We start from the raw sequence: 15257 nt of genomic DNA on the forward strand, positions 1-15257 counted from the left end.
TAAATGACAGAATTGTGATGTCTAGTACACAGACAACGATGCACAGCGATTATTTTTGCGCTTCAAACCATTTCGTTCGTGTCAACCCAGCTAACATTTAACGTTGGCCCAACGTTGGTAGAACGTCAGACATAACGTCGGCCCAACGTCATTAGCAGACGTTGGCCGGACGTGCATCTGCACATCGGGTTTACGTCAACTCAACGTCTGCAACGAACGTCAGATGCACGTTGTCCCAACGTGCAGTAAACCAAGTAGTGATAAGCAAATGTGTGCAATTCCCTGTGGCCAACGTAAAACCAACGTCGATCTTGGACTTAGAGTAAAGGTCTATGAGACGTCTGCCAGACGTTCCGCCGACGAAAAATTTGGACGACATCAAGTGTATTTCATCGATTCAGAAAGAAAGGAAATTAGCCTATTAAAAGGCAGTTAGTGTATCTAACAAACAATAATATCCAAAAATCTTATTTTCATTATGTAGACCATTATGTTGGCCAGACGTTGTGTCGACGTCCGCTTTTGACCATCGACATAACGACCAACAGCCGACGTCGGCCCAACGAACCAATGCTAGCTGGGAAATCGTGTTAATAGCTAATATATAATAGGTCCTTTCAACCGTAATTACATGACGGGTTAGCATTTTGGGCTCATGTCGACTGTTGCACACCCCTTTGTTTCCCCGATTGCTTTACGTACGATTTATTATTATTTTTTTAATGTTCAAATGTGTCCGTATAATGTGCAATGGAACAATACATGAATGGGTTAATAACTTTAAAACCAGACAAATCTGGTCTATAGTGACGTGTGCTTTGATCTGTGGACAACAGGGAACAATGCACACCCCTTCGGTTTTCAGAATAACTTTCTCTCTAACCGTTATTGTCACGATCAACGGTGAACAGTGCGGCGATCGTGCGGGTAGGCGGGCAAGGAACAGGCAAACGGGTCGAAGTCGGGGCAAACCAGGGGTTTATTTCGGGAACTGGGAGCAGGGAACATAGATCCACAACGACGGACAAGGGAGACAAGCAAGACTAAGACTTAAATAGGACAAGACTGAGCAAAGTAATCGGACACAGCTGGCGACGATCAGGGAAGCACACGCGGGTAATCAGGGGGCCTGGCACACACGAGGAGCGGACGAGCCGGGCATGACAGTTATTAATTAATACATTATATGCCATTGCTCCATTTCATACATATTGACAGAGATGGCTCCTCACGATTCGCGCGCTAAAGTAGTATGGATCATCCAGGTACGCTTGCATTGCCTTCGGAGAAATTATAGTTGGAGCGGTGGTGCTCATATCGGGCTGGCTTTCGCAGAAACCTCGATTTAACCAAGAACAAAAACTGCTCGGAGCAGGTTTGAGACTTAGCGTAAATTGCCATCGCAGCATGCCTCGAGTAAAATCTACCCGCCTTTTGTAGTACGGGTTAATCACGAACTTACACGATACGGCATCAAATTACTCGCAAAGTTACCCCGATAAGCCGCGGTAACCCCGCTTCGTAGTACAGGCCACTGGTTTTGGTGAGGTTGAAGCCAGCCTCATTCATGAAAATAAACTCATGGGAGATTGTATCCGCGTCCATTTCCAGCACTCTTTCTCTCTAAAAAAAGGTCAATATGGCATATTTTAGTATTATGAAAATGATGTATGTCATCAGTCGTGTACTTACTGTCACATACTCGTGCCTCTGATCTTTGATTCTTTCTGCATTTCTCTGAAAGGGAACCCTGTAAGGCTGCTTCATGTTTACTTGGTGTCATTGAAGTACACAGGTTAGCATGCTCAGGCTGACTTGCCTGATGTGGCTAAAAATTATACGATCATTTATGAAGCGGCTTTGAATTTCTCTTAGCCTTATTTCATTATTTGCTAAAACCAAATTTACAGTTTTTCTTCAATAGTGTTCTTTAATGCAGCAGGCAACTCAAACTCCACATTTTCCAAAGGCCCTAACCGTGACAAAACATTTAGAATATGAAACAAAGGCAAATTTTGCCTTCAAACAACACAGCTTGCAAACAAGTGTATGAGCTCTTCCAATCAATCATTACACAATGGACAACAAAATACAGCACTCAGTGTGAATCAGTGCACCATTTCTTGTCATTGTAGCCTATTACATAGCTTTCATGCCAGTGCCATTTGTTACCTTTCTACACAGGCTGTGTCAAATTCGGCTTCTTGCAAAGAACTGGATCCAGAATCAGAAATGCGTTGATGCAAATTTTATTGATTCCATGACATTCTTTTTTCAAACTGTGGCTGAAAACCGAAATACTGTAAATATTACAGAAAATACATGTAAACCAAAATAACATCTATCAGAGTGTAAGAAATTACAGTTTTTTTCAATTGCTTAAGCACAATTTTGAAAATTGGGCCCATATTTTCAAAATACTTCACACAATTAGCACAACACTACAGCCAAGTAGAAGAACATCTCAGATTTTTTTCACTATTGTAAAATTCTTTCAGATTGAACTTTGTACAGTTGTTTCATCTGGACGTGATTTTTTTTTTTAGGGTACGAGCCAGTGTGGAAGGAGATACCTGTTGCCAAAAACTGTTTGGTCACTGACAATGTTTTTTTTAAATTTCCCTGAGTCTTATTGCATTATTAGCCAAAACCATATTTTTAATGGCTCCTTCTTGGTCTTCTGTGAACATGGGGCCCTTTCCTCCTTGGCGTTCCTGACCCTCAATCCTATGTTGACAGAACAAAATACATGTAGCTTGTACAGTAAAATCACATGATTAGGCATGGATACCAAGCTACCAATTTACTGTAAAAAGGGGAGATGTTTTTCACCTATGCTGTTAACAAAATGTCTGGATTACAGATGCCACTGTATATCTGCTGAAGCTTGGCTGGACTCTCCAGTCCAGCCTCGCTTAATGTCAACTCATGATTTTCTACATGATCAATAAGGGTTGAAAGAATGTCGTTGGAAAAATTTGGTCTTCTATATCCTCTCCCTCCACCAGGTCTACCTCTAACTTGACCTCTTCCTTGGCCTCTACCTTGACCTCTGCCTTCACCTGCTTCTCCACCATGGATACCTCCTTTCATTCTCACTCTTCTCCTTCATCTCATGTCCTCCATGTATGTTGACGACAGGTTAACTCATCTGTTCCCTTATAGTGCCTAAGCCTGATTAGTGTGTCTATTAATAAGCACCTAAATATTTTTGCACCTGGTGCTTGTGTTTAACCAAATGGTTCATGGGTGTGAGTGTTTTAAAGCCAGTGCTTTGAAATGGACAAGTGTGTTTAATGATTTGCCAATCGCTGTGTGTTGAGTTTTGCAAGAAGTGTGAAACTGACAATGAGCTTAATGTTGTGCAAATCTGGGCCGATTGTTTGCTAACTAAGTGTAAAGTTACGCCAAATGTGGGAGACTTTCTTTTAGTGTGTAAGCAATCAGAAAAAAACTGTAATGTGCTACAGTATTGTGTAGACCCTTTTGAAATATATTGTAAAACTGATATGATATAAAATAAATAAAAATAAGACCAACACAGTAGGCATCCATTCCAGGTGATTCCCTATATTGCCAAGAGGTACTACCGTAGATGATCGCTAGAGAGGACATCAGATGTGGTGCAGATAAGAACTTGTGACCAGCTCCAGAGGAGAGGAGGGATTAGCAGTATTGGCAGGTCCACCACTTGTGCTCTGTGCTTTTCACAGATGAGAGCAAGTTCACCCTGAGCACATGTGACAGACATGAAAGGGTCTGGAGAAGCCGTGGAGAACATTATGCTGCCTGTAACATTGTTCAGCATGACCGGTTTGGTGGCGGATCAGTGATGGTCAGGGGAGGCATATCCATGGAGACCACAGACCTCTACAGGCTAGACAAGGGCACCTCAACTGCCATTAGGTATCAGGATGAAATCCTTGGACCCATTGACAGACCCTATGCTGGTGCAGTGGGTCCTGGGTTCCTCCTGGTGCATGACAATGCCCGGCCTCATGTGGCGAGAGTATGCAGGCAGTTCCTGGAGGATGAAGGAATTGATAAAATTGACTGGCCCCCACGCTCGCCTGACCTAAATCCAATAGAACACCTCTGGGACATTATGTTTCAGTCCATTCGACGCCACCATGTTGCACCTCAGACTGTCCAGGAGCTCAGTGATGCCCTGGTCCAGATCTGAGAGGAGATTCCCCAGGACACCATCCGTCATCTTATTAGGAACGTGCCCAGACGTTGTCAGGCATGCATATAAGCACGTGAGGGCCATACAAACTACTGAGTACAATTTTAGTTGCTGCAATGAAATTTTGGCAAAATGGACTAGCCTGCCGCATCATTTTTTCACTTTGATTTTTGGGGTCTTTCATTTCAGCCCTCTGTAGGTTGCTAATTTATTTTCCATCAAACGATGTGGTTCTTTCATTCCTAACACATTACCCAGTCTACATCAGTATAGATATCAGCATGGTTTTTTCCCATTGAGATCTGATGTTTTCAAAGTGTTCCTTTCATTTTTTTGAGCAGTGTATATATACATACATACATACATACATACATACATACATACATACATACATACATACATATACATATAAACACACACATAAACACTACAAAAGGTTTTGCACAACCAATTTTTTTACCACTTTTCCATGTATTTCAGAGTTTTGTTCTTGCTAAGCACTGCAAAGTTGAGTGAACAACTGCAAATGAAAATATGTCAAATAAAACACGTTTCCTTAATAACATGGAATGTATTAAGTATGTAACAGTGCATGTCTGACATCCTGTTAACTGGGTGTGTGGTGATGGCATAATTAAATTCTAGTCTGTCCTTTTACTTTAAACGCACTAGTTTTCATCCCAGAAAACAAAGCAGTATTTAATGCCCCTTTTAGAAAGAATGCCTCGAATTTTCCCTGCTGCTAGTGGAGGTGACTTTGATTATTCAAAGATATGACGTTTTCTTGCTAATAAAGGTATTCAAATGGTGAATATGCGGTAAAATTATGTTAGCGACGATTGTTGATTGCATTTTTATTAAATGTCAAGTAAGTAACATGTAAATGTAGAAAATCTCAGTTTGTGCAAAACTTTTGACCGCTAGTGTATGTGTGTGTGTGCACAGTGTATTTTGTTTCGGTAGTATTTTCCCGAAATAATGTGTAACCTCCCCCCAAGATACTTTAGCTGTGCGGCAACTTGTTGCTTTCGCCGGATGTAAGAAACGGAGAAACGCATCGGATGGTGACATTGCCAAGTGGATAGCTAATTACAATTTTTATGGGCTTAAAGTAATTCATGGGGGGAAATGGTTATACTGTTGACCATTTTTTAGGGGTTAAGGATTAAGAGACATCTTCGGTTGTTTTTTTGTCGTCCGATCTCCTGTTCGACACCAGTGGACGTTGACGGTGGCCATGGGCGTAAATTACGGGGTGGGGGTTGTAGCCCCCCAATAAATCAAAACCAACTAATACAAACCCCCCCCCTCCCCAATAATTATGTTTCGATCCGTAATGGGTGGAGACCTCAACCCCCCTAATGTTCCAGCCAAAGTTACGCCCTTGACTGTGTACGGCACCTTGCCGGGATTTGGACCGGAGCTGATCGTCTACCGTTGAATCTGAGGAAAAAGAGACAAGAGCCAAGCGAAAGCAAAGCATTGTTGACCTACTACACTGAAATGACTAACCTAGCATTGCAGCGTGCTTTTATATATGCATATAGTATATTGGTTGACTAAGATCATGCGAATTAATGAGCGAGGTTATCTTTTGCCAAATATTTTTCTACTACGGTCATATTGGTTATAGCAGTTATTCATTATGTCCTGTTTTTATTTGTATGATCTTTAACAGTATGAATATGTATATTTTTCTGTTGTCGAAATCCAAACCGTGAAACCAAAGGGAATGGAAATAATTATATAGAGAATGAGCCAGGCCCAAACTTAGAGGGAAATAGTTTTATTTGTTTTATGTGTAAACGTTTACAGCCCAAAATAAATAAATTATCTTGGTGTGATTTTGTTTTACTTACTTTCCTCCCTCCAGAGTTTAGAAAGAAAGGTTACAAATGCATTTTTGTGCTTTTTTCATTTTTGGAAAATTAGCGATGATTATTTTGGAATTACATTACAGAATGAAAAGTCATTGAAATACATGGTTCTGTTTTGTAATGCTATGGTTATGACAAATGACATTAGAGTTACTTTACTGATGACCCATATTATATTTTATGTAATGCTGTCTGTGGTTAGTGTTTTGTAGGCTGTTCATTTATGTGTGTTTATAGGGTTCTTCCAGAAATATATTAGGTGCTAATGTTTTGGTGGTATGAGTCTCTTTTGAATCGAATATCTTTATTGCCATTCCACATGTGCAACAAAATTGGATGTCAACCAATTAGTGCAAAACGGCAAGGAATTATAAAGTTATAAAGAAATATGCAAAGTTATAAAGACATATAAATAACGCTATATTTTTGAGACATGGATTATCTGTTTTGGTGTCTGTAGTACATTTGGAGGTGAGCTATTTTGACCAGTTTTGAGAAAGTGACTCAGTATTGCACAATGTATCATAGCTATTGGAAAAAAAAATTTAACTCCGTTATCAAAAGCAAATAATTCCACCAATGAATTAGTCAGCGGCATTAAGATAAAAAAGTACAATCAGCATTGTTTTAACTATGAGAGACAACATGCTTAGGTATATTGTCAGTATGTCTGTGTAAGTATGCTCCTGAGCTACAAAATTCTGAATGATGGTCACTTCCCACTTTCTCACTGACTGTCACTGACTGATCATAACAGTTTTTCTCGATTGATGTGGACCATTACTCTAATGATGATTAACATGCAAAATAACAAGTGTAATGCTCATATTTCTGCATAGCGGAATGTGATTTCTCATTACTTGACACAAACTTTTTAGTACATTTATGCAAATATGTGTGTGTTTGTCATAATTTGTGATGATTTTCAGTTGTTTTAGTCTTGTTGGTCAAAATAAATTATGTAGTTTGCCATTGAAATACTTTTATACTCAAAACTATGTAAGTGATCATTGTGTTAGCCACCACATGCAAAACAGTTCACCAAATTTTCAAAAATATATTCATCAAATTTCAGTGATACACCACTGTCGTATTTTTTGTTTCTACAATGCATGATTTTGTTGCCATTTTGTTGTTTTTGTGTTATACAGTGCTGTGTGACTTTTTTGTTTGTTAGTGCACAGGGCCTTAAGATCATAAAAATGCATGCGAGTGCTTTCTTTCAACAGTGAACTTTACGCACTGTAATATGGAGCTTAGTAAAGTTGAAATGTGTGTTCGACATGAATAAGTATCAGTTTGCTAAAGCAGAACAATCGGTCAGTGATAATAAGAAAGTGGGAACCGACTATCATTCAGAATTATGGAGCTCAGGAGCAGACTTACACTGACATACTGACCATATTTTGTAGTGATGAGAATGTTAAATATGTTTCATGAAATGTGCCAAAGTAACTGAGAAAATATCACCACATGCATTCCCTGTACCTCCACTTGTTTCAGTGTCACTGGTGTTCAGGCCAGTGCAGGCAAGTTGACTAAAATAGTGTAACATTGTCTAATAACCTACTTCAGAGGAAAAAACTCAAAAGAATCAAATTTGACAAAAAAAGCACGGCATGGTTCATAACACTCTACACACCCAATTTAGAAACATGAGACAGCTGTAAAACTATTATGACAACCCTCATTTCAAATGACCAGCAAATGATGGGAACTGCAATTTAAACTTGTATTTTTATGGTTCTATCACAGTGACGTAGGAAAGCGATATCTACTTGCCACTCAAAAAAATCTCAAAGATCTTTTGTTCTTCATACTTTGTTGATCACACCATCATGGGAATGGGATGAAATCAATGAATCGCATAAGGTTTGGATAAAAAGAATACCTACTCTAAAGAAAACATTATACAGTATCCAAGGACAAATATATTTATTGTAATATGTTTTTCGGTTGCTACCTGTAGATAGTTGTCAAACCAGACAAAATTCTCAAATCGTTTTTCAAATGCTCTTACCATGACTTATATCAGTTATATGATCTAGAACGTGCCATGTGAAAGTTTCTGTGATGCCTGGCAGTACGAGTAAGTGGAAACCCCAGGTCTTGGCCAAGACCTTGTCATTCATGTCTCCCTTGATAATCCAGCCATTGATACTTCCACAAAAGCACCATTGTGGGCCACATCTCCATGTACAGCGAATTGTGCTCTTCTGCATGCAGTCCAGGCCTGTCTTTCGTCTTTGTGCCCGGGTAGGACCTATAATATTGTCGTAATTAAGCCATTGTATCTCTAGCACTAGACGTGCCAATATCTAGATTATGCTAAGCAGCTGTGTAAGGAGATAACCAAGACAAACACATTTCCCATACCAATTAATATCTGTCGAGAATTTGTCAGAGTACATATTAGTCATTACTCTATAATAATCTCTTGTGCATAAGCTGTTTTTCTCCTACTGGGCCCACTGTTCGTGGCAGCTTGATGACCACACACCTACTGACAGCTGGCCGGCAGAGGACTTCCTATTCCAGGAAAAGGGTTCTGTTTGAAGCACAGGTTAGATCTTAAAGCCCCACAAGTTGCCTCTCTGTTGCAGCTGTCCACAAGGAATGTGTACATTTAGGATGACTCCTGAAAAGCATGCTGTCTTACCCTTTGGAAGAAGAAAAATGCACTCAACATAAGGGAAATTAGTTGTTATATGTTGTATGAAAGAGACAATTCTGGTAATTGTGATTACTGTTAATTAGATTATTGTAAAAGCATCCGGGGTGTAGCTCAGCTTGTGCTAACCTGCTACTTGGGATTGGCTCCAAGCAAGCCCTGACCAGGATAAGTGCCTTATGACTGGGTTGGTGGGTGAGGTGACAGACAGGCCACTGACAACTTAGATAATCCATATGCTCACTCTTATGATGCTAAGGGCCTAATCAGCTTTTAGGGTGGAATCGTGGATCTCAACCATGGACGGTGTTTCTGATATTTTAAAGCATAAGCATCGACGTTCCTGAAGAACATTACCTTTAGCATCATCATGAGCCCTGAAGTGGACCAAATTTGAAGAATAATCTGTACTATACTGTGGTACAGAATGTGTAGTGAAACCTTCTGGTGTCCACCTGCAAGGATCTGGGGATTAACTTGGGATCAGCCTGGGCCTGAATTAAATGTGGTCAATCTCTCCCCTGCCTACATCCCTCCTTCTCTCCATGGCAACACCAGCCTGGGGATTAGTGCCTAATGGAGAAACAGATACCCTGCCTCACACTCTCACCTGGTCAGACCACAATGCACCTACGGCAGTCTACGTTTAGACGATCAGAAGCTTGAATGGACTGGACTTTCCCAGACTCTGTCATTGAAAATGGGAATACCGTAACCGTGACTTCCGAAAGCAGAAGTAAAGGGCTAAAGATGGCCTCAGTGTTTCCAGCCTATCCCTAGAGAGAAATTCCAATCTGGTGCTTTCATGCTTCTCCCGGAAGCGTTTTTTTTTCCAACTCCAACCTCTAAAGCACATGAGCACTTAGGACTAAAGCCAGCAGAGGATATCCTAATACCATAGGGCAAGGAGTCATATAAACAGCAAGGCCATGTCTGATTGCACATAAGAGGGCCTCAACGAAAAGAAGACACTAAGAGATAAGATATAAGATAAAGCTTCATTCATCCCAAGGGAAATCATTAAACTTAGTGAGTCCCACTCAGTAGCAGGAGAATTAATCAGAGCTGAATGACAAGAACGGAATATCTAAACAAGACATGACAAGAAGCACCTTCAGAACAGTTTCAAGGGCAAATCCGATGAAATGGAGATCATACAGTTACAGTGGTATAAGTTCTGTTTATTTTTGCATTTGTGGGAAATATCACGCGGCATACTCTTCAGGAGCTCTGCACGGCTTGGTAAATCCCCAGGGTCTGACTAATATGCTGTTAAATCCATGTAAACTCCACGTTGTTAAGGTGTTTCCATGGCAATGCGGTTTTCGCCTTATATCACAAGGACACACAATCAGATACCGTATATGCACACTCACGTTTAACAATGCTGCGTGCTTTGATAGCCGGGCACTTGATGTTGCGCGGCAGGGAATTTGGTGTTCTAAACGTTCACTTTGAAGGAGACCAAAGAGAACGCTGCTTGACCGGAGGTATCTGTTGTTCTTCTGGAGCACCAGAAATTTCAGGCCAGAGGTCACCTGGCATTCCCATGAATTAGTCAGGAAGCCACCGACTACAGATGCCAACTTCTACAGAGCTCTCGCAGCGTTCCAAAAAAGAGAAATTGCCAAGGACATGATTTTTAAACTGTTGTTTAGTATTAATCATCAGCTCTGAGGAACTGGTCACTGCCTGCTGACAGAAATGCGCCATTTAATTAAGTCAGCCTTGTTCGCATGCCACTGCTGTCCAAGTTAATGTGTCCTGACACCAAATGATCATGCGAATCGCAACGCATTTTATTGCAGGGGTGCCTAGCGGCTGGTGTCATTAATTAAATGCAGGGTTAATGAGTCAGGGGTGACAGGTGTCAGGCTGGGCGATACCACTGTGACTCAAGACGGGAGGGTGTAACGGGAACGTCGCCGACATGAGCCTCAAACGCCGCAGGAAAAGAAAGGCATCTTCAGAAGAATCAGCCAGGGTGTGAGCATGAACAGACTGATTTTATTGGATTTGAAAGATCGTACACAAAAAATATACTGGCTCTTAAAGGCATTAAAAAAAAAATTCAATTATACATTACAAACATAAAAAGCACAATTCATAAGCCACAGAACACGTCAGCAAACACAGTAACAACCTTTTTTTTTTCCATCGTCCAAGCTTGAGTAAAACAAACAGAGGCACGGCCTTAGCGACAGCGAGAGGATGAGAAGATTTTCATGGATGGCTATAAATGAGCCTTTAAATCACAGAGGAAAAGAGCTTCACGGCGTTTCCAAATGTGGGGGAAAACACATCTGTAAGGAAACCCCCCCCAAGAGAATTTTTTCTGGATAGGGTGTGCACTATCTTTGGTTGCTTTCCAGTGACTCATACCAGGTTCAGTTGCATCTGATGTGTGATTGTCACAGACAGGTGGCTTTCTGGGAATGGGAGTATTCTCATGCGGCATGCAGATATACATCTCTGAAACATCCTTTTTTTTTATTAAAAAACAATGGACGAAACAGTTTTTGTACAGAGAAAAAAAAAAACAATCACAAACTTTATAATCAGAATGTTTTCATGCCTTTCCCAACAACAGAAGTAGGGATTCACCCTGCAAGAAAATGAAAAATCCTACCTATCTGCCCTCTTTTTAAAACAACCTCCTCTCTTCCAGTACCCAGTCTGAGAATCTAGGACCCATATTCATTTACAGTCCCTGCCTTACTGGAAAGAGATTTAAAACAGTTTAGTGGTGTTCCCATGTATGTGACGCTCAGGACATGGTGACCCCTTACTTGTAATGATACGGACGCTTGGGAACACCGATACAATCAGTAGACGGACAATACTGCCACCGCAGAGGGGTGCAGGAGAGAGAGCGCTAAAATAGGATACTGGCCATCAACTCATCCTGCAGGAGAAACCCCACGCTTATTTACAGAATATCTCAGTCAATTACAGGTAGCTTATACTTACTCAAAGAAGTAGAATACTCATAGTACTTCAATTAATACCAAGAGGTGTCAATAAATTAATGAGACAGCAATTGGACAGGGTGGAACTTTCTTGGAGATTACGTCACTTTCCAGGAAGTGCATTAGCAGTATCTGGGCTAATTGGCCTGGCTGTTCGTGGTCACATCCAAGAAGCCAGACATGGCCCATTTCAAGGCTTCAGCCCAGGTGATGTTCTATCACTGATTTGTTCTGAGGCAAATACAGCAGTGGTTACTTTCATTTTGTGTTTGACGGAGCCACAGCATACCTTCCGGAGGGTTTTGATAACTGTCACCCCCCCCCCTCCCCGCCCCCCCCCCATCTATACATACATAGGAGGAGAAATAAAGCCACCCTCACGACTGGCAGAATAGTGCAATCTTGGTTCAATCCCGTACAGTTCTCTGTTATCTTGGTAGCGTCCATGTGCTGGGTCCTCCGAGCCAGAGAGGGCGCTGTCTTCGCCATGTCCATTTTTTTGGTAATCAGCATCATCAAGGTTCTGAGTATGACAAAAAAAAAACAAACACTTCAGTTAGCAGGAAATGTTCGAACGCTGGTGTGTGCATTTGTGCACGGAGAGGCGGTGGACTCACCGTCACGGGCTCTGTGTGGCTATTGTATGTCAGTCCCAGTGGTTGGGTCTCTGAGGCTTGACCTGCATTTGGCTGCAAAAAAAACAGGAATTTCCAGTCAGCAGTGTAAATGAGGATATATCACGGGCAAATCGCACTTTTTATAATAGCCCCTTTACACACAGCCGTTAAACACCTTTAATGGTTTTTTTTTTTTTTTTTGCAAGGTCAACATCTGTTTTGTTAAACCATCACATGAATGTTGCATTTATAACCAATATGTGGGAGGAGGGGGTTTGCTTTGTATGATCCTGCTGCTATACACATAGACACACAGCAAGGGCCATCTGTGGAAGATTCACAGGGACCTGTAGGTTATTTATCGAGCCAGGTTACTGCGGTGCAGCCTAGCTGTCAATGCAGAGTGCCGAGTGTGGGCATCAATTAACCCACGTTAACATGCTCCTACGTGACACGGTTGCCATGGCGACGCCATAAAAACATAACAACAACTGGACCCCTGGGAGCTGGCCCACCCCTGGTGTCCACGGTGACAGCACCCAAGGGGTCTATAAACACACGGAAGGGGACGGACCTCTAGCCCTGGCTGCTGACATGTGAGAAACACATTAACGAGGAACCGTTAAGCAGAGCTAATGCCTGGCTAGCACTGCGGCCAAGATCACATGCTCTGTCTACCATACATTTAGGTCACACGTTGTTTGTGTTTTCTGACCGTGCTGCTAACCTAACATAAATATAGCGTCAATGCCAAACAGCATACGAGCTTCGGTTTTGTTTCGGCTCTCTTTAGCAGACTCCTCAGAGCCGGTGTCTCTTCCACAGCATGACACCTTTTGTCTCTATTTCACTTCTTCCCTTGTGCTGGATGGTTATCTTTTGGTTTTCGCTCCTCCTCACTCCCAAGCCCAGAGCGGGACTTAAAGTATGCAGAATACCTCAGGGAACAAACGTCTGCAGTTCTTACACCTGTATGCTGGAATTAATTACATGTTATTTGATTTAGAAGACCTACTGCTGTAGAGATTCATAACAACATCAAGCAAAACTAACATTTAAATTAACCCTCTATGGCATGGTGTAACCCTCAGGCAACAAACCACTTTTTTGGCCCACACACTGCCCCTTTAAATTTTTTCCAAAAAAACATCACAGTAAAAGTCTGATGACAAGTCTGTAACCAATAAAATTTGAGGTGGGCGTGGGTTTGACCTTTCGTCTGGGGGTGGAACAGTCCTTTTTGCAACCATAGCCGGCTTGGACACACTGCTAGCAAAAGGTAAGATACATTTCACTTTTTAACATGTTAAAATGTAAATAATTTTGTATAAATAATATCTGTGATGTGCATGAATATGTGAAGAAGCCTATTTAATTGATTAAAGGCACTTTTTGTCTTTATTTATATACTAAAACGGTAGTCTTTCATTTGTTGCCACAGGGCAACATTGCGCAGTTAGACCACTTTCGTTTTAACAATAACATGCTCATGGATGGAGATGTGTAGGGATGCATAGTTATCACCATAATCAATTTTTTTGATGTACTATCTACTATTATTCACAGGAAATGGATGCAAGGACATTTTATGGGTGTAAGGAACATGATCGAATCCCAATGTCTGAGAAGCTGGCTGTAGATGAGCAGATGGTCCCCTTCAAGGGAAGAAATAGACTCAAGCAATACCTGCCATCAAAACCAAAGAAATGGGGCTACAAGATACTCATCTTAGCTGGCTCTGATGGTGTCCCACACAATTTTGAGATTTATACAGGGAGAGCTGTGCAACCCCCTGAGCTGCCAGATGTAGGAGCAAGTAGTACGTGGGTGGGATGTAGGACGTGGATCTTTTATACAGAAGACGGCTAAGGTTGGAGAAACCACCTTGCATGTTGTGAAGTGGTATGATAACCGTTCAGTCAGTCTTCTCAGTAATTACATTGGAGCACACCCAGTCACCAAGGTTGATAGGTGGGATGGCAAGCAAAAAAAAATCATTCAAGTCCCCTGTCCTGCTGTGGTGAGAGAGTACAATAAGAATATGGGTGGGGTGGATCTGCTGGACTCTCTCATTGCACTGTACCGCAACAAAATCAGATCGAAGAAGTGGTACCACCGGCTGATGTTCCACCTTATCGACATGACCATCGTGACTGCCTGGCTGCTCTACAAGAGAGACTGCAGCAGTGCTGGGATGAGAAAAGACGAACAGATGAAGCTTTACACGTTTAAGTCATATATTGCAGAAAGCTTGTGCAAAAGTGGCAAGAATCTGGAACGTAAGAGAGGTCGTCCCAGTTCCACAATTGCTGGGGAGTATGAAGAAAAGAGGAGAAGAGGACCCGCTACACCTATTCCAGTCCCTGATGTGAGTCTGGATGCCACAGCCCACTGGATGGTCATGGATGAAAAGAAAGGGAGATGCAAGGTACCCGGATGCAAAGGTAGACCTAAAGCCAAGTGCCAAAAATGTGGCGTGCATCTGTGTTTCACATCCACCAGCAACTGCTTCCTGAGGTTCCATACAGAATAATATAGACTGTGCTTTGTAGGGTTGGAGAAACACTGATTCAGTCTTTACCCCACAGGAACATACATTCAGAAACACAAACATACACTGTAGCTAATCTCCAACACACAGATTGATAAACCATCCACTGATGATTGTTGAAATAAAACTTGTTGAAATTGTTGTTGTCGTTGAAATAAAACTTTTTAAATTAATTTATTGCTTGTTTGCTTCTCATTCAACTTATTATATAATATACAAAACCTTGGCGTTTTAGTACCCTTGAAGCATCTTGTTGCCCTGAGACAACAGACCAAAATCTGGTGGGGGGGGCTGGGGGGGACACATTTTATGATTAATATTTTATCAAGGACCCCCAAGCTCCCTAAAACTAGAGTCAAATATTTTTTTCCTCCTAAAATAAAAAT

General features: G+C 41.5%; 1 protein-coding gene and 1 long non-coding RNA gene across 2 annotated transcripts in view; one reads left to right on the forward strand and one right to left on the reverse strand.

Moving 5' to 3' along the window:
* Positions 1–10721: 10721 nt before the first annotated feature.
* Positions 10722–15257, reverse strand: part of LOC125748633 (nectin-2-like) — a 36837-nt gene continuing 32301 nt past the window's right edge. Inside the window, exons 9-10 of the mRNA XM_049025034.1 lie at positions 12321–12392; positions 10722–12226 (exon numbers count right to left, since the gene is read on the reverse strand). Coding sequence (XP_048880991.1) covers positions 12047–12226; positions 12321–12392 — 252 coding nt within the window. The 3' untranslated portion in view covers positions 10722–12046. The remainder of the gene's footprint in view (positions 12227–12320; positions 12393–15257) is intronic.
* LOC125748635 (uncharacterized) lies at positions 13483–15044 on the forward strand. Its single transcript, XR_007399636.1, has 2 exons — positions 13483–13599; positions 13887–15044. It is a non-coding gene; the product is annotated as an uncharacterized LOC125748635 (long non-coding RNA).

This window comes from Brienomyrus brachyistius, chromosome 9, assembly GCF_023856365.1.
Source record: "Brienomyrus brachyistius isolate T26 chromosome 9, BBRACH_0.4, whole genome shotgun sequence".
In the NCBI taxonomy this organism is placed as follows: domain Eukaryota; kingdom Metazoa; phylum Chordata; class Actinopteri; order Osteoglossiformes; family Mormyridae; genus Brienomyrus; species Brienomyrus brachyistius.